This window comes from Taudactylus pleione, unplaced genomic scaffold (genome assembly GCF_031769625.1).
Source record: "Taudactylus pleione unplaced genomic scaffold, aTauple2 ptg000609l, whole genome shotgun sequence".
Lineage (NCBI taxonomy): Eukaryota > Metazoa > Chordata > Amphibia > Anura > Myobatrachidae > Taudactylus > Taudactylus pleione.
Genome location: NW_028285011.1, coordinates 16,249,156 through 16,267,551, shown reverse-complemented (window position 1 = coordinate 16,267,551; position 18,396 = coordinate 16,249,156). Strand labels below are relative to the sequence as shown.

Below are 18,396 nucleotides of genomic sequence, written 5' to 3'. Positions count from 1 at the left end.
TTCTAATAACAAAGGAATCTTATATCTGAGACAATAGGGGGTTTAATTACTAAAGGTCAATTTTAATTGATTTTGATCAATTTAAAATTAATCTAAATTGATGTGTTTCTGGGCCTAAATCACACAAGTACTAATACTTAAAAAATAGAAAAAATGGTCTGTTATTAAATGTGTGATTTAGCCCCAGAAACACAACATCGATGTTTATCAATTTCGATCGATTTTAAATTGATTAAAATCTGCCTTTAGTAAATATACCTATTGGTATTCCAGTGTTGGAAGTTCTAATAGAGGACCTCATTCAGAGTCGGTCGTTACGGCCGCACGGTCGTACGCCACCGATGTTCGCTATACTGCGCATGCGTAAAGTTCACAATGCGCGTGCGCAAACTAGCCGCTATGATCAGAAATTTCTCTCTCCTTGAACACAGCCAGGTCGGTAGTTTGAGTGACAGATGGAGGCGTTTGTGGGTGGTAACAGGGGAAGGTGCTTGAAAATGGAGGAGTGGAGATCCGAACGCAGGCGTGCCTCATTATGCGAACAGCGTTTTATGGGAGTGCATTCGGATTATGGGAGTGCATAATTAACAAAGTAGCGTCATGGCACATGTGACATGGGAGGTTTTTACACTGACATGATCGTAGAGCTTAAGAGAAGGTATGGTCAACCTTAAGCTCTACGACCAGTTCCGATGGTTCCCGATGGTCTCGATTAATCCTTATATGCCCGGAGATGACGTGCAATGCATACGAGAAGGGAGCGTATTTTTTTGTCTTCCGACCGCTTCCTCCCCTTGGTCGGCCAACTACCGATCCGAACTTAGGGACACAACTTGCGAGGGAATCATTTGCATATCCGGCCCCTTTTTCCATACGACCGTGCGGCCGCTTCGACCGACTCTGAATGAGGTCCTGAATACCTGGGACCATTGAATTTGACTTGGAAATATGGTACCCATACAAGTGACCCCTTTTTCTGTTACACATCACTTTTATGACAACTGACACTATAAAACAAGTTTTTTTTAGTAAACTTCCATTGTTCAAACTATGTTGTGATTTTTATTTTCCCAAACAATCATAAGTTTTAATTACATGCATAACTCTAAAATGTTTAAACTACTGTTTCAGCTGTGCTATACTATCATAAAGCCTAATGAGAATCTGGGGGTATATTGTGTATATTAAATATTCACTTTTAATTTTGTTTTACCATAATCAGCATGCTCACCGTGTACTTCTAAATCCGTTTTAATTAGCTTTTTTTGTTGCATAAATTTGCAAACTGAACATTGGTTAATACATGAATAGCTCCACATTGAGACATTGAGATTATAATTATTCATAAATTAAAAATAAAATAGACTTAAATTACAATTTATGGCAAATTTAACATTGTATTTGTTGCTTTATACTACAGCAATATATTAACATATATTCATCATACAGTTTTGAAAATTGTGAGTTTAAGTAAAAATAAAGCCCAATAGAAATGTATAGTTATTACAATCCTTTCCTCACTATTTCCTGCCATAATGCATTATGTACGTGGCTGCAATGGGCATGTTCCTGTCAGTACATGGGATATTCAAACGCTCATTAAAATTAATAACAGGGGTCAAGATAGAAGGGGAGAGGGGTGTGTACAAAGTACCTGGGCTTGGTAGGCCACAGACAGGGAATAGCAACCTACCCCTTCAGTGGAGGGGTACAGCATGTGAGGAAAGCCCCAGTATTCATAATGGGGTCTGATCACACCTCCCCTTCAAATAACAAGGCTTCAAAAATAGCCTGGTGGTGACCAGGCTATCAATATTTCATATGTGTCAAAAACATGGTTAACTTCCTGCAGACATGTAAAAGAGAAAATTATTTTTTAATTATATTGAAATAACAAACTTTACATGTATTTTTATTTCTATATTGTGTATTCAGATATGTGCTTATTGTGTAGGTGAGAGGTCTACTTTTAAATAATATTAAATGAAAAGTTTGAAAGAAAATGTTTTGACTACAGAGAGAAAACAAGTTCATCACTTTGTGTCTTTATCTTTGATATTGGCAGAGATTATATTTCAATATTTTCAATACATCCCACAGATTTCTTAAGATTTGTAATAAATATTGAAATGAGCCAGACTGCCGTGAATGCTAAGTAAGATGAGCATTTGTTGGGGTGAAAGAGAGAGAGAAATGCTGAAATAAATGCTTTTGTCCTCAGGTTGTATAGGTTTTCTTCTCTTGTCAATCACTTCATTATGGGGCTGACAGCTTGCACTTGGACAGAGAATTAGGTGTGTGGCTAGGGTCTGGTAAACCTAATTGTCCATAAATAAAAGAAAATTCCCCAGCATGATGGAAATGAGAAAAAGTAACTGAATGCACAATGTTTTGTTTTCCATCTATCAGACTTAATTTCTAGGTAGGTGACTGACAGATAGGACCAGATTTAACCCTTCATGCTTTTCTCCTTCTATCTGCCTTGTGGATTATTTAAAGAAATAATTAGGTACCAAAAGCTATTGTTATCTTCTCCATAAGGAGAAAGGGCAATAATAATTGAAAAAAGGTACAGTATGTGTAGCTTTTCCAAATATTCACAATGTATACTGTGGAAATTCAATTCTCCAAAGTAATTCTGCTGGAAAAAAACACAAACATCTTTCTTAGGGTGAAATACAGAGAAGAATACCTGTACCACATAGGGATGTGAATAAATATAAATTATAGATAGAAAAATAAAATCTTCCCAATGAAGATGTGTTGTCCAATCACAGACTCCCTATGCCCTGCTTCCAACTCAATAGTAGTATGGTGAGGGTCCATCGTACCAGAACATAAGGTTACTGATATGACCAGCAGGACCACCTCATTATTTATTTCTCAATACCCCACTTGTAGAGGGTATGGGACTGTGTCAAATAACTGGCAATACCCAATTGGAGAAGGGCCACTATTTTTTTTTAAGTCTCATCACATCTTCAAATGACATTTCATTTTGCTGTCAAGTACCCATTTGCTGTGATAAATGTTTATTTGCAATATAGACAGTGTGGAACTGTACAGAATGGACAGCTATGTAAAACATGGTAAATATGATTTATTTGATAACTAGACATCCCAGTTTATAAAATAGAATTCAGCATTGGGCCTGATTCAGAGATGTACACTAATGCCTTGGTAGCTGCCATCCTGTACACAGCTTCTGTGCAGAAATATGCAAATGTCACAGATGCCGAGGATTGTATTGAGATGCCCACCTGTGGCTTTGAAAATCCAAGCATCTGCATACAAAGATGCAGCATCAGTCACACAGTACTGGGTAACCTTAAGGCTACTCAGAATGGAACTGAGACGCCGGAGCCATTTTCACTGCGTATGGGATCGCAAACATGGTCTGTGACACGCAATAAAAATGGTCATAACGTGCCTGTGGTTTTTGCCACTGATCCCCATTACCTCCTACAAATGCTCCCTGTCAATCACACTGCGAGTAAATAGTCGCTGCGTCATGCGAATTAGATGCATGCGCAGTTTACCGATAATCGCTCACCTGTATAAATATCGGAATTGCGCACCTCTCTAAATCAGGCCTCTTGTCGAGTTTTGGTGCCCCATTTACTGCAGTTCTTTCTGTGTCATCACCTGTAGCCCAAACTTAGTGATCTCCCTAACCTTATATCTGCTACACCTCTCTCAGTTCAGCTCTTTCCAATTTAGATCAAGTGTTCAGGAAAGTTCACAGAGCTTACCATTTTAATCTATTATATTTTTGTATTATGTTTTATTGCTTTAGTGTTATTATAAATTTATAATATATTTTTTATTTCCTGGACAAGTATGTAGTAAGGTAAACATCTGCATCAATAGAAAGTATGAGAGGAGAAAAAGTATGATCATTATGCCTCAAATGTAAATACTATATATCTGAAGAGTGATAAAACTAATTCCTCATAGGCCAGTTAATGATGTTGGTATAACCTTTGACCCCTCCCACCAGTACCAGTGATGTCACTCCCAGAGAGTTCTGGCATAACACACATCTACAGTCTCCACACACTTCTGTCAATAACAACATCACAACATTATCCACAACAAAAAATATATCACAGTATAGAAGAAAGGAAAAAGGCACACAGGAATGCACAGGTCACATACAGAGAAGAATAAACACTCTGCACGAAAAGGAAAGGTGAAGACATCCCAAAAAGTAGAATTGTACAGATGAAAAGAAAAAAACTTATGCTTATGATAATCTATATCATAAAATTAAAGGCTGATGAAAGAAATAGACAGATTAGGGGAAGAGAAAGATGGAGAATGAGGAGGAGAAAAAGAGTGGGATGAGGTCTGAAGAGATACATGAGGAAAGAGAGAGAGAGAAAAAAACCCAGGCAGTGCCAGGAACAACATCTAGTATGTAATAATTCTGGAAGTTTTGATTCACAGATATAAAATACAAGTTATCCTGAAATAACAAAGATAAAAGTACTGCAGTAAATTTCCACAGAAAAACATGATGTAGAGCAAGTTAGCAGCATATGCGTAAGAATGGTTTCATGCTAATATCTACAAGTAGTACTGCAGTGTCACATTTTTGTAGACCTTTTGAAAAATTGCTGCTTGACAGTTAAAATCTGTCATGATTTCCCACTGGCAAATGGCCTTTTTAAGAATCTATTATTAAAGTGTGTTAATGTTTTATGTATTTAAAATGTTTCTTTCTGACACGTTAAGATGTACAAAATTGCTGGTCATAAGTCTTCTGCTGCTTGAATTGTTCTAGCATTGGCAGTGAACAGTTTTTTAGTATTACTAATGATATAGAGCAAACACTAGGTACAGTATACATCAGGATGGTCAAATAACTATTTAATAGCGTAGTACTGACTGTGCACACAATACTTAAACTTACGTTGTTGTGTTTGAATGAGATATAAAGTAGAAACTATAGTAGGTACAGTATGTTTATTTTGTAAAAATTATAATTATTTAAAAAGTTGTATACCATCGATTTTCTAGGTTTATTGCGTTATACTACTATTTGCTTAGTTGACTATAACAAAAGAACATTTTAAATAAATCATCTGTTTCTTTCTCTTAACAAAGTTAGAGTGGCAGCATACCTGTTGAATCTGTGCCTTCTCTCCCAGAAAGACTGCCTCTATATAGAAAGCAGAAAACAATGGAAACAGAAAAATAAATAGTTGTGCAATAATTACAGTATAAGATTAAAAGATAAAAATGAAATTTGTGAATGTGCAAAAATGTGTCCTTCTAAATGATGCATATTTTGTGCAAATGTACTTATTCATCTGTGCAATGTATGCATAGCTGCAAACCTAAAATCCATTGTTATTATAGGCTCATTCGGGGATGGGGTGCCTATTATTATCATTATTATCCTTTATTTATATGGCGCCACAAGTGTTCTGCATCGCCTTACATAATACATAAACAAATTTGTGAACAAGAAACCAGTGAGTTATAGTACAATACAATCCAGGACAAGGTTTATATACAATGCTGCATTGGTGATCATAACATTCAAATAAGCAGCAGGTTGTTAATGCCCTAGTGGGGGGTAAGGAGCAGATGAAAGTGTAAGTAAGGAGAAGCACAGGAGGAGAGAGTGTCCTGCTCGTGAGAGCTTACATTCTAATGGGGAGGGGCAAGCAAACAGGTGTGACACAGATGGGGTAGACAGAGAGGAAGGAGCATGTAGCAGTGAGTTAGGATGAGAGCTGGAAGGCTTTGATGAAGTAGTGAGTCTTCAGAGCCCATTTGAAGATTTGTAGAGAGGTGAAGAGTCTGATGGGGAGAGGGAGAGAGTTCCAGATGTAGGGAGCAGCACTGGCAAAATCTTGGAGGAGGTAGTGGGAGTACGTAATCAGTTGGCAGGAGAGGCAGCATGCATTTGTTGTGCAAAAAGGGCAGACATGAGTGTGAAGGGAGATGGGGTGAGGCCTAATTACCATAGGCCACACCCCTGTGTGCTGTTATGTGGGCACGACTCCAAATAACGTCAGGCTGGGGGGAGCCTCACTAGCTGGGCTTCCCTCAGCCCTCTCCTGTCACTGAATGGATGCCACGTGCATGCGCGCAGCATCCAGTCAGACTCCGGGGTCTGGCACCACCGCACAGCTGCAGCGGTGGGGGTCCCCAACATCCTGATTTCACCACCCGTGGGCCACTTTGGCCCATGGGTGGAACAGCAGGACAGTACTGTCCTGCTGAAATCGGGATATTGGGGAGGGGTGCGCCCTCTATGGGTGGCGCTCCTGCTCGACCGCGCTGGTTAAACACCCCTAGAGTCAGCCCTGCCATGGCTTTTGCCAGTGGGTAGGTCTTCGTGTACTAAAAAAAATGTGGTTTAAGAAAAATAAAATCCTCAAATTATACTTAACAGCACACTCTACTTCACAGAATGATTTTGTCTTGTTAAATAATCTTAAATGCTATTCCTTTTGTTTTTGTGAAAGATAAACTGTTGACGTTTCTTTTTTTAATCATTTTCTCTTTATCCATTTAGGAAATAGAGGATGCTATAGCTGCTAAGCAGCCACATGTGGAAGGGATATTGTCTAAGGGATATCAGCTGCACACAGAGAAATCCACTTCTTATGCTTTAAAGGTAAATGTCCAAATATTATTGATTTTTTTTCCTTAATGTTTGTTTTTCTTTATCTCTTTCCTTTTAATGTTTCATATGTGTGTGACAGGGGTGTAATTAGATCTTATGGTGTGCCATCTCATCTAACCGATCCCTGATTCTGGTTTATCTTAAAAGCTACACCAATCAGAGGTCCAGCTTAAATCGTTACCCAACTGTAACACATCAAACAATCTGGTATAGAGGTCTGGAATGTAAATGCATTCCCTTTCCTCAGTAGCTGATTGCTGATTTAATAAATATGCAGCAAGAGGGGCCTGAAGGTACATGTTTTCTGAGTTTTGTATATGCTGTGACTGCAGCTTCTATAGAAACACCATTGCTTCATCTTTAACACCTTACAATTAGGATATTACTAAATGTTCATATTGTAGATGGAGTTTCAATTCTGAGGCCATGATTGCTGCACAGATGATGCAATCTGAATGCTAGCGCCTGTCTTTCTAATGTGGGGATGATATGTTTTCGTGAGAGTAACAATGGATGGACACTTGAAAAAAAGGATATAGTTATTCAATTATGCTCAGGGCCGGATTAACGGGGGGGAGGGGGGGCAGTCTTCCCTGGGCCCCCAAACACAGGGGGCCCCCACACAGGCTCTCTGCAGTAGCGGATTCACGCTAAGAATCCCAGGCGACTGCTTAGGGCCTGGCAGTGCCAGGGGACCCATCGACCGGTGCACTGAGAGAGCATTTTCTGGTGGAACCTGAGCTCCACTGAAAGTGTCCAAGCACTGGGCTAGCTAAAGCCCGGCAAACTGTCTGCGATGACAGCTGCCGGGTGCCAGCTCCAGGGCAGCGCATGCCTACATCCTCTGTGCCCCTTATGTGCGACCCATCATGATGCATGTGCGTATGATGTCACACGCACAGAGAGGATCTGAGACACATGCCACGGAGCAGTGAGCCGCTGCCTGTGCCTGCTGAGGTATGCGGTAAGCTCCGGGTGGCTAGGAGGAAGGGGGTGGCGGGGGGCCATAGACTGCGGGTGTCTGTGTAGGCTCTGTGTGGTAAGGGGGGGAGGAGGGGATGGCTAATTAGGCTGCTTGTGGCTTGAAGGGGTACCCATAATTTAGTACCCTGGGGCCCCGACAAGCCTTAATCCGGCCCTGATATGCTAGCAAATAGAAATGTTAGGTGTTGTCGAAAGAAAAACAAAATTGTGTGGAATTAAAATGTAGAAATTTCTCTGTGAACCAGACGTATTGCAAATGTGAAAAATGTTCAGATCATTCAGGTGCAGAATCTTGTAATTTACACAAACTATCATCAATCTACAGAGTACTGAATTGCCTACTGCAGAGGTTCTCAAACTCGATTCTCAAGATCCCAAACAGTTCACGTTTTTTCAGATCACCTAGCAGGTGACACATTTTAAAAGAAACACAGTTGGAGCTAATTAATTTACTTGTGATTCTGTGAGGAGACCTGGAAAATATGACTTGTTTGAGGTCCTGAGGACCGAGTTTGAGAATTTATGGCCTACTGGAATAGACATGTATTTCACCTGGACAGCCACAATCCATCCATCCACCACTTGCCTTTTTTCCCACCTGCTGCTCTGTCCTCTCAGTTAGAAGAAACTACTGATTGTTGAACCAAAATATTAGGTGGCTTCTGACAGCCCCATGCATCAACTAGTATCCCTCCCAAATGTTTGTACAACCCTGGTACTTTTTTTAAATAAGAAAGTTGTGCTTAAAAACAAAAACTGAAGTTGACTTTGGCACTAGCCTAATTCCTGCCTGTCATACATATACACACAGAACTATATTCATATTAGGGGTGTGCACCGGCCACTTTTCGTGTTTTGGTTTTGGATCTGGATCTTTCTTCATGTTTTGGATCTGGATTGGTTTTGCCAAAACCACCCTTCCATGTTTTGGGTTCTGGGTTTTGTGTTTTGGATCTGTATTTTTTTTAAAAAAAGCATAAAAACAGCTAAAATCACAGAACTTGCGGGTTTTTCTGCTCCTATGCTATTATTAACCTCAATAACCTTAATTTCCACTCATTTCCAGTCTATTCTGAACACCTCACACCTCACAATAATGTTTTTATGTCCAAAAGGTTGCACCGAGGTAGCTGGATGACTATGCTAAGCGACACGAGTGGGCGGCACAAACACGTGGCCCATCTAGGAGTGACACTGCAGTGACAGACAGGATGGCAGTTTGAAAAACTAGGCCCCTAACAGTACATAATGCAAAGAAAAAAAAGAGGTGCAAAATGGAATTGTCCTTGGGCCCTCCCACCCACCCTTATGTTGTATAAACAGGAGATGCACACTTTAACAAACCAATCATTTCAACGCCAGGGTCTGCCACACGACTGTGGCTGAAATGATTGGTTCATTTAGGCCCCCACAAAACAAGCTGGCAATTAATCTGTCCCTGCACAAACTGGCTCTACGGAGGCAAGATGTCGTCCTCATCCTCCTCATCCACCAATTCCTCACCCTCTTCAGTGTTGTGTACATCCTCATCCTCACTGAGTATTAATTCGTCCCCGCTGGAATCCACCACCACATGTCCCTCCGTACGTTCTGGAGGCTGGTCTCCCTGGAAGAGTTGATAATTCATTCTTATGAACATCATCTTCTCCACATTTTGGGGAAGCAACCTCCTACGCCTTTCGCCGACAGGGTTCCCGGCTGCACTAAACACTCTTTCGGAGTACACACTGGAGGGGGGGCAACTCAGGTAAAATAGAGCCAGTTTGTACAGGGGCCTTCAAATTGCCTCTTTTTCCTGCCAGTACAGGTACGGACTATCTGACATGCCTACTTGGATGCTGTCACCGATGTAATCCTCCACCATTCTGTCAATGGTGACAGTATCATATGCAGTGACAGTAGACATGTCAGAAATTGTTGCCAGGTCCTTTAGTCCAGACCAGATGTCCAAACTTGGTCCTGCCTGCCCTGCATCACCGCCAGCGGGTTGCTTAGGATACCTAAGTTTTTTCCTGGCAGCCCCATTTGTGGGAGAAAATGAAGAAGGAGCTGTTGACGTGTCACGTTCCGGTTCAGCTGACAGTGTTTTCACCAGCAGGTCTTTGCACCTCTGCAGGCTTGTGTCGGCTGGAAAGAGAGACACCACATAGGCTTTAAACCTAGGATCGAGCACGGTGGCCAAAATGTAGTGGTCTGATTTCAACAGATTGACCACCCTGGAATCTTGGCAAAGCGAATGAAGGGCTTCATCCACAAGTCCCACATGCCGAGCGGAATCGCTCCGTCTTAGCTCCTCCTTCACTTTCTCCAGCTGCTTCTGCAAAAGCCTGATGAGGGGAATGACCTGACTCAAGCTGGCAGTGTCTGAACTGACTTCACGTGTGGCAAGTTCGAAGGGCTGGAGAACCTTGCACAACACGGAAATCATTCTCCACTGCGCTTGAGTCAGGTGCATACCTCCTCCTTTGCCTATGTCATAGGTGGATGTATAGGCTTGAATGGCCTTTTGCTGCTCCTCTATCCTCTGAAGCATACAGAGGGATGAGTTCCACCGCGTCACAACCTCTTGCTTCAGGTGATGGCGGGGCAGATTCAAGAGTGTTTGCTGGCAATCCAGTCTTCGGCAAGCAGTTGCTGAATGGCGAAAGTGGCCAGAATTTTTTTGGGCCACACAAGGCGTCTCCTGCTTGCCCATGTCGCTTTTCAGAAAATTCTGCACCATCAAGTTTATTGTGTGAGCAAAACATGGGACGTGCTGGAATTTGCCCAGATGTAATGCCCGCACAATATTGGTGGCGTTGTCAGATATCACAAATCCCCAGGACAGTCTAAGTGGGGTAAGCCACTGGGCGATGATTTCCCACAGTTTCTCTAAGAGGTTGTCGGCGGTGTGCCTCTTACTGAAACCGGTGATACACAGTGTAGCCTGCCTTGGAACGAGCTGGCGTTTCTGAGATGCTGCTACTGGTGACGCTGCTGTTGTTGCTGCGTAAGGTGATACATATACCCAGTGGGCTGTTTCAGTCATATAGTCCTTAGTCTGCCTTGTTCCACTTGTCCACATGTCCGTGGTTAAGTGGACATTGGGTACAACCGCATTTTTTCAGGACACTGAGGACACTTTTTCTGATGTTTCTGTACAGTCTCGGTATCACCTGCCTAGTGAAGTGGAATCTAGACGGAATTTGGAACCGGGGACACACTACCTCCATCAATTGTCTAAATCCCACTACACTAATGGCGGATACCGGACGCACGTCTAACACCAACATAGCAGTCAAGGCCTCAGTTATACGTTTTGCTTCAGGATGACTGCTGTCTTACTTCATCCTCCTCGCTAAGGACTGTTGGAGGGTCAATTGTTAAATAAAAGTAGTGGTGTTCCTACTTCCTCTCTGGGATGATGAACGACTCCCAGCAGCAACAGCAGCAGCGGCAGCAGTAGGCGTAGCAATGCAGGATCCTCCGGAGGAATCCCGGATAGGAGAGTCAGTCATGCCAGTGACATGGCCAGCAGGACTACTTCCGATCCTGGCTAAGGAGGAAATTGACGAGGAGGGAGTTGACGATGTGGTTTGCAGGCGCTTGGATACAACAGGACAAAGGGATTTAGGTGTCCCTGGACTGCTTACGGTCTTAGCCAAAGCTTCTGAACTTTACAGTAACTTTTTATGAATGCGCTGCAGGTGACGTATAAGGGAGGATGTTCCTAGGTGGTTAACATCCCTACCCCTACTTATTTCACCTTTACATATGGTACATATGGCAAGACAGTTGTTGTCCGGATTTGGATAGAAATATTGCCAGACCAAAGAGGTGGAATGTTTGGTCTTTTGCCCAGGCATGATCGTGATGGGCTTTTTCATCCCACGGACAACAACTGTCTCCTCCGGAGCCTGATTTAAACAAACTACATCACCATCAGAATCCTCCTTGCCAACTTCCTCCTCAGCGCCAACTACACCAGTATCCTCATCCTGTTGTACTTCAACAGTGACATCTTCAATTTGCATATCAGCAAGTGGACTGTGGGTGCTCCTTTCAGCACTTGCAGGGGACATGCAAATGGTGGAAAGAGCCACCTCTTCCCGTCCAGTGCTGGGAAGGTCAGGCATCGCAACCGCCACCTCACTTGGACTCTCCTTGGGGATTTGTGATATCTTCTTATAATGCACAGTTCTTCGCCGTGCTTTTGCCAACTTAACTCGTTTGATTTTTTTAGCGGGATGAGGGCTTCCATCGTCATGTGAAGCTGAACCACTAGTCATGAACATAGGGATAGACCTTAGCCATTCCTTGCCACTCCATGTCGTAAATGGCATATTGGCAAGTTTACGTTTCTCCTCAGATGATTTAAATGTTTTTTTTAAGGTCATTTTCCTGAACTTTGTCATTTGGGATTGTATGTGCCCTCTACTATGACATTGGGGATGGACCTTGGCAGACGACGTTGATGGCATGTTATCGTCTATGTCATGACTAGTGGCAGCAGCTTCAGCACTAGGAGGAAGTGGTTCTTGATCTTTCTCTATTTTATTTTTATCGGAGAAAGTTTGGTCCTCCATTTATGTTATATCGATTTGATAAATACATATATATACGTGCGGCTAAGGCGCACACAAACACAGAAAATAATTTTTTATTTTTGTTGGAGACTAGTGCACTTGTGGGTTACACCAGCCTTTAAGAAATGAGCCAGCTGGCCCTTTACTTATGGGACACAGGCGCACGCTTGGCGCTGCTCCTTTGTTGATGCACGTGCAGCCACAGTGCACACAATTCACAAACACAGAAAATATTTTTTTATTTTGTTTGGAGTGCCCTTTGGGGGTTACAGCACCCTTTAACGGACAAGCCAGCCGGCCCTTTACTTATGGGACACAGGCGCACGCTTGGCGCTGCTCCTTTGTTGATGCACATGCAGCCACAGTGCACACAATTCACAATCACAGAAAATATTTTTTTATTTTGTTTGGAGTGCACTTTGGGGATTACAGCACCCTTTAATGGTCAAGCCAGCCGGCCCTTTACCTATGACACAGGCACACGCTTGGCGCTACTTTGTTGATGCACGTGCGGCTACTGCGCACACAATTCACAAACACAAAAAAATGTATTGTTTTATTTTTTTGGAGTGCACTTTGGGGGTTACAGCACCCTTTAACGGTCAAGCCAGCCGGCCCTTTACCTATGGGACACAGTCGCACGCTTGGCGCTGCTCCTTTGTTGATGCATGTGCAGCCACAGTGCACAAAATTCACAAACACAGAAAATATTTTTTTATTTTGATTGGAGTGCCCTTTGGGAGTTACAGCACCCTTTAACGGACAAGCCAGCCGGCCCTTTACTTATGGGTCACAGGCGCACGCTTGGCGCTGCTCCTTTGTTGATGCACATGCAGCCACAGTGCACACAATTCACAAACACAGAAAATATTTTTTTATTTTGTTTGGAGTGCACTTTGGGGGTTACAGCACCCTTTAACAGTCAAGCCAGCCGGCCCTTTACTTATGACACAGGCGCACGCTTGGCACTACTTTGTTGATGCACGTGCGGCTACTGCGCACACAATTCACAAACACAGAAAAAATATTTATTTTTTTCTTTACTTGGGGGGAGCACCCCTGATGGACAGAGCACCCCCTGGACAACACTACAGCACCCCTTTAGGACTGGGAAACTGCACAGGACTTTGGAGTGGACACAGCCCCTATGGACAACTGACTGCACAACACAGTCCAGCCAGCCCCTATGGACTTTGGAGGAGTGGACACAGCCCCTATGGACAACAGCAGCACAGCACAACACAGCCAGCCCCTATGGACTTTGGAGGAGTGGACACAGCCCCTATGGACAACAGCAGCACAGCACAACACAGCCAGCCCCTATGGACTTTGGAGGAGTGGACACAGCCCCTATGGACAACAGCAGCACAGCGCAGCACAGCACAACACTACACTGCACTACACTACACAGCCCAGCCAGCCCTAACTCCCACCCTCCCTCTTCACTGTCCACAGCCGAGTGAGAAAATGGCGCCGACGCGAGTACCTTATATAGAATCCAAAACCCGCGAGACCCGGAAGACGGGATGATTACATTTTGCCTCGATTTCAGATCCGAGTCAGGCGTGAAAAGTTGATCCTGACTCGGATCGGCCTCGGATCGGGGGGGCTTGGGCGGGGTTCGGATTTCAGAAATCCGAACCCGCTCACCCCTAATTCATGTGACTACGTAATTTATACAACAGTAGTTAACTTTTGATTCAAAATAAGAATTTTTTGAAGTAAATCATGTCAAGTTTTATATATAGATAGAATAAACAGGGTGATCTGCACTTCAGATCCTAGTGAGGTGGTCAAGTGGGGGTAGGGGGAAGGGGACTCGGGGGGAGGTGGGATGGGGAATGTGGCGGTGCAGCACGTGGAACAGGAGTACGAGATCCTGTTGGTTATAATGGAGGAAGAACGAGGTACAAATGCGTTCCTGGGTGTGTGTGTTGGGGTGTGTATGGGAGGGTAGTTGCATGGGGAGGGGGTCGGAAGGGGGAGGGGAGGGGCGTAGGGAAATGTGCATGTATTGTGTAAGTGGGTGGTGTAGATAAGTAAATGATGAGGCAAACACTGTAAGTCGAATCCAACCTATTTTATTGGGTGAGGCACAATGCTTCCCTAGGTGGTTTTGTAATGCGGGCTTGGGGATGGGTGGATGGCTCCATGCGATCCTTGGTCAGGGAGTGGGTGGACCCTTTTAGGGGGCTCCTTGCCATGAGGCCCTTACTTCTGCACATCCCCTTGCTGGACCTATTGCCTACAGTCCTACAGGACCAGGATGCATGCATTGTTAAGGAAGTCCAGTACAGTAGCAATAGGTGGTGTCCCACACTTGTTGGAGTAAAGAAACCTACCTGTAGGTGGAGTGATATTCCTGGTTCGGTGCAGCGTTGGTTCTGCTCCCAGGTGTGGGCCAGGTGGTTCCTGACACCTCTGCGAGCCCGCAGGGTGTCTGGTGGACGGGCGCCTGTCACTGTTCTGCTCTGTAGGTCAGGGTGATGCAGACGTCCACGCTGTGGTTCTGCCCCACGGTCCTGTGGGGTCAGTTGGTAGCAAAAGTTATTGTGTTTGCTGCAGCGGTGGTGTGTGGGGTATGTGAGTTTTCCAATGCGTTTCGGCCTATAGCCTTCATCAAGGAGTTACTGATGGATGAAATGGGATGGTATTATATAGGTGGAGGGTGGGTGTGTGGGTGGTCACAAGTGGCTGTGTAGCCTATCATGGTTTGAGGTGGTAATGTGAATTGGATGCAGGTGGGGGGAGGAGGCGGGCGGTGTTAGTGTTTGTGGTGATTGGCATGTCTGGTGGCTAACCAGTGTGTGTGTAACTCCGCTGGGAGAGTATAGTCTATGGGAAGGGGGTGTGCATACGCAGGTGTTCCACATGGACGCGCGCGGCGTTTACGCCACAAGGGTTATGGCGGGGCCAGGCTGTATGGAGGTATGCGTTGCCATGGAAACGCGTGTCAGGATTCGACCCCGTTTGACGTCATGTTCACACGTGGGTGTGGTGTCCAATTGGAAGTGGGCGATGATCTGCTCTGGTGGGTCATGTGGTGTGGGTGGTCTGACATACCACGTGACAAGCATGCTGCGGGATTCCCATCAGCTACTGTGGTCACATGGTGTTTGTGGTCCTTTCAGGGGGAGGCGTCGGGTGGCTGTACTGGTTGCCATGGTGACGCGTGTCTAAACGGGCACTGTGTATTGATGCGGGGACTAATTACGGAGTGTGGGTAATGCGGTGTGTATTACTGGGGATTGGGTGCAGGTGGCTGAGGCTGGGTGCGTAATTGAGGTTTGTGTAGAGGGGGATGGAATGCAAGTGGCTGGGGATATGTGCGTTGGAGGTCATATTTATATGTGGCTATATTGAGTGCATTGCATATACGGTGGTGTGGATCTTAGCTGGGGCGGGTGGGCAGGCGTCGGGTGCATTTGTCTCTTATGTGCATGTTGGTTGAGCACGTTGTCATGTGCACTGTCGGCTGGGTGGTGGGGTGCAGTTGTACAGGGGTGCGTGCGAAGTGGAATCTGTTGCTAGGGGGATGTCTCTGTTTGTGAATATGTGTATACTGCATGCTGAGGGATGGGGTGTGTGGGGTAGGAATTCTCGTTATGAATGAGGTTGGTGGGGTGCTAAATGTTATGCGTATCATGTTTGTGTGTCTAGGGGGACTGTGCATTGGTATGGAATCGGTGTGGTGTCATGTGGGTGCCTGGGTGTAGTGTTGTTGGGGTATTGGGTGGTGTAGTTTGTATATGGTGTGTGATGGTGTGGGCAGTGGGTGAATTAATTATGGGGGGTGGGGGGAGGGGGGGTTATGGGTATGTGTTGTTGTGTGTGTTGCATGCTAGGTGTTGGCAGTCTGTGTCATTAATGGGGCCTATCTTTACGGGTTGGATCTATTTGGCTATGACGGATTTGATTTAATTGTCAATGTTCAGGCCGTGTGGTGTGAATGTTTGCATGGTAAATATCCATTTCAATTCTTCTTTGTTGAGTCTCTTCAATATGTCACCTCCTCTCCAATTGTTGCTAAGTGCTTTGATGCCTATAAATGTCATGCCTTTGGTGCTGCTGGCATGTTTCTCTTGGAAGTGTAAAGGGACATTGTGGGTGTCTGTTTTGTTCTTTATGCCTCTGATGTGTTCTGTTATTCTTGCTTAGAGGGGTCTTATGGTGCGTCCTATGTACTGACGGTTGCATGGGCATTGTAGCATGTATATCACGTGACTGGTGTTGCATGTAATGTGTTCTTGGATGTCTTAGGTGTTCCCTGTCTGTGATGAGGAGAATGTGGTGGTAGGTTTGGTGCTCTTGTGTCCCAAAGTCCGGCAGTTGGTGCACATACCGCAATGGTAGAAGCCTTTTTTGAGGGGTTGGTGATCCAAGGTGGTTTGCGTCAGTGATGTTGGAGGTATGTGGTTGCAAACTAGTTTGTCTTTGATGTTTGGGGCCTTGCGGTATATTACTTTGGTGTGTGTGGGGAGTACCGTGGCCAGTGTTTCGTCTTTGAGTAGCAGGTTCCAGTGTTTCCTAATTATCTGTTTTATCCTCATGGTGCTACTGTTGTATTGCATTATGAATGGTATGTTGTCCATGTGTTGTGATTTGTCGTCCTTGTATTGCAGTAGGGGTGAGCATTCTTCGGTGCCTATCTTGTTCAAAGTTTCCTGGAGTGCTTTGCTGTCGTAATTTTTGGCTATGAATTGTTCCTTCATTTTATCTCCTTGTTCGTAATAGTCTGTTAGTTTGGTACAATTACATCTGATATGTTTGAATTGGCTGGTGGGTATGTTTTGGAGCCAGTTTGGGTGATGCCCACTCTCCGACAGGATGAAGCTATTTACGTCTACCGGTTTGTGGAAAGTTTTGGTGTGTATCTTATGTCCGTCGATGAAGATGTATAAGTCCTGGAAGTTGACATCTGTTTTACTGAATTGTGTGGTGAAATGTAGGTGTCGTCATTGTCATTGATGTGGGCTAAGAGGTCTGTGAGGGTGTTGAGGGATCCTTTCCAGATGCAGAATACGTCGTCTATGTACCTCATCCATAGAACCAGATTCTCCCCACAGTTATGCCCTGACCAGATGTGTGACTCCTCCCACCTGCTCATGAAGAGGTTGGCGTAACTGGGGGCGAATCTAGTTCCCATGGCAGCCCCTTTCACTTGTCCGAAGAAGTTGTTGGCAAAATGAAGTCTATTCCGTTGAGTATGAATTGGGTTTGTGATGGGTCTAGTGTCGGGTCTTGGTTCAGGAAATAGTGGATACTGTTCAGTCCTTGTGTGTGGTCAATAATGGTATATAGTGATGTGACATCGCTGGTCAGGAGCCAGTAGTCATCATCCCAATCTATCCTGTCGAGAATTTGGAGTATCTGTGTTGTGTCCTGTATATATGACTGTTGTTGTTTGACATACGGTTGTAGAAAGTGATCTATGTATCGGGAGAGGTTCGCAGTCATGGAATTAACGCCGGATATTATGGGTCTGCCTGGGGGGTTGGTGGTGTTTTTATGTATTTTGGGGAGGTAGTAGAACACTGGGATCACAGGGTGTGGATTGTATATGAAGTCAAATTCTTTTTTGGTTAGGATCCCTGTGGAAAGTCCTGATTGCAGAATGGTGAGTAGTTTATTGCTGTAAGTCTTGGTGGGGTCTTGTTTAAGGGTCTCATATGTTTGCGTGTCTGACAGCAGTCGCTGTGCCTCTATGGTGTAGTCTTCTTTGTTTAGGATGACTAGCCCCCCTCCCTTATCCGCTGGTTTGATAATGAGATTGTTATTTCTTTGTAGTTGTTTCAATGCTGTTTGTTCATTCCGAGTGAAGTTTTTGATTTGTTTTTTATTGGGTGTTTTTATTTTGTTGATGTCTTCCATGACTAATGTTTCAAATGTGTGGACCAAATGTCCTTTGAGGTGGCTAGGGTAAAATTGGGATGGTGGTTTCAGTGTGGAGTATTTGTATTTGTCTGGTTCCATGGGTTGTTTGGTGGCTGGATGTGATAGGTAGTATTTCTTGAGGGTGCGTCGTCTTACAAATCGGTGTAGATCCAGATATTTTTCAAATTTGTTCAAACGTATGTGTGGTGCATATTTGAGACCTTTTGTGAATAATGATGTGTCATCTTTGGATAAGGTGTGTTCGCTGAGATTGAATATGCCTGTGGAGGATGGTGATGTGTCGTCTGGCGTAACTTTGTGTGTTTTTAG

The 18,396-nt window shown here is 44.2% G+C and overlaps 1 protein-coding gene across 3 annotated transcripts in view; it reads left to right on the top strand.

Annotated features, from left to right (window-relative positions):
- Nucleotides 1–18,396, top strand: part of DMD (dystrophin) — a 2,214,077-nt gene that overhangs the window by 1,217,965 nt on the left and 977,716 nt on the right. For 2 of the 3 annotated variants that reach the window (XM_088454197.1, XM_088454193.1), the window contains one exon: nt 6,533–6,634. In XM_088454197.1, coding sequence (XP_088310323.1) covers nt 6,533–6,634 — 102 coding nt within the window. Of the gene's footprint in view, nt 1–6,532; nt 6,635–18,396 lie in introns of those variants that run through there. The other variant, XM_088454194.1, reaches the window with a different exon arrangement.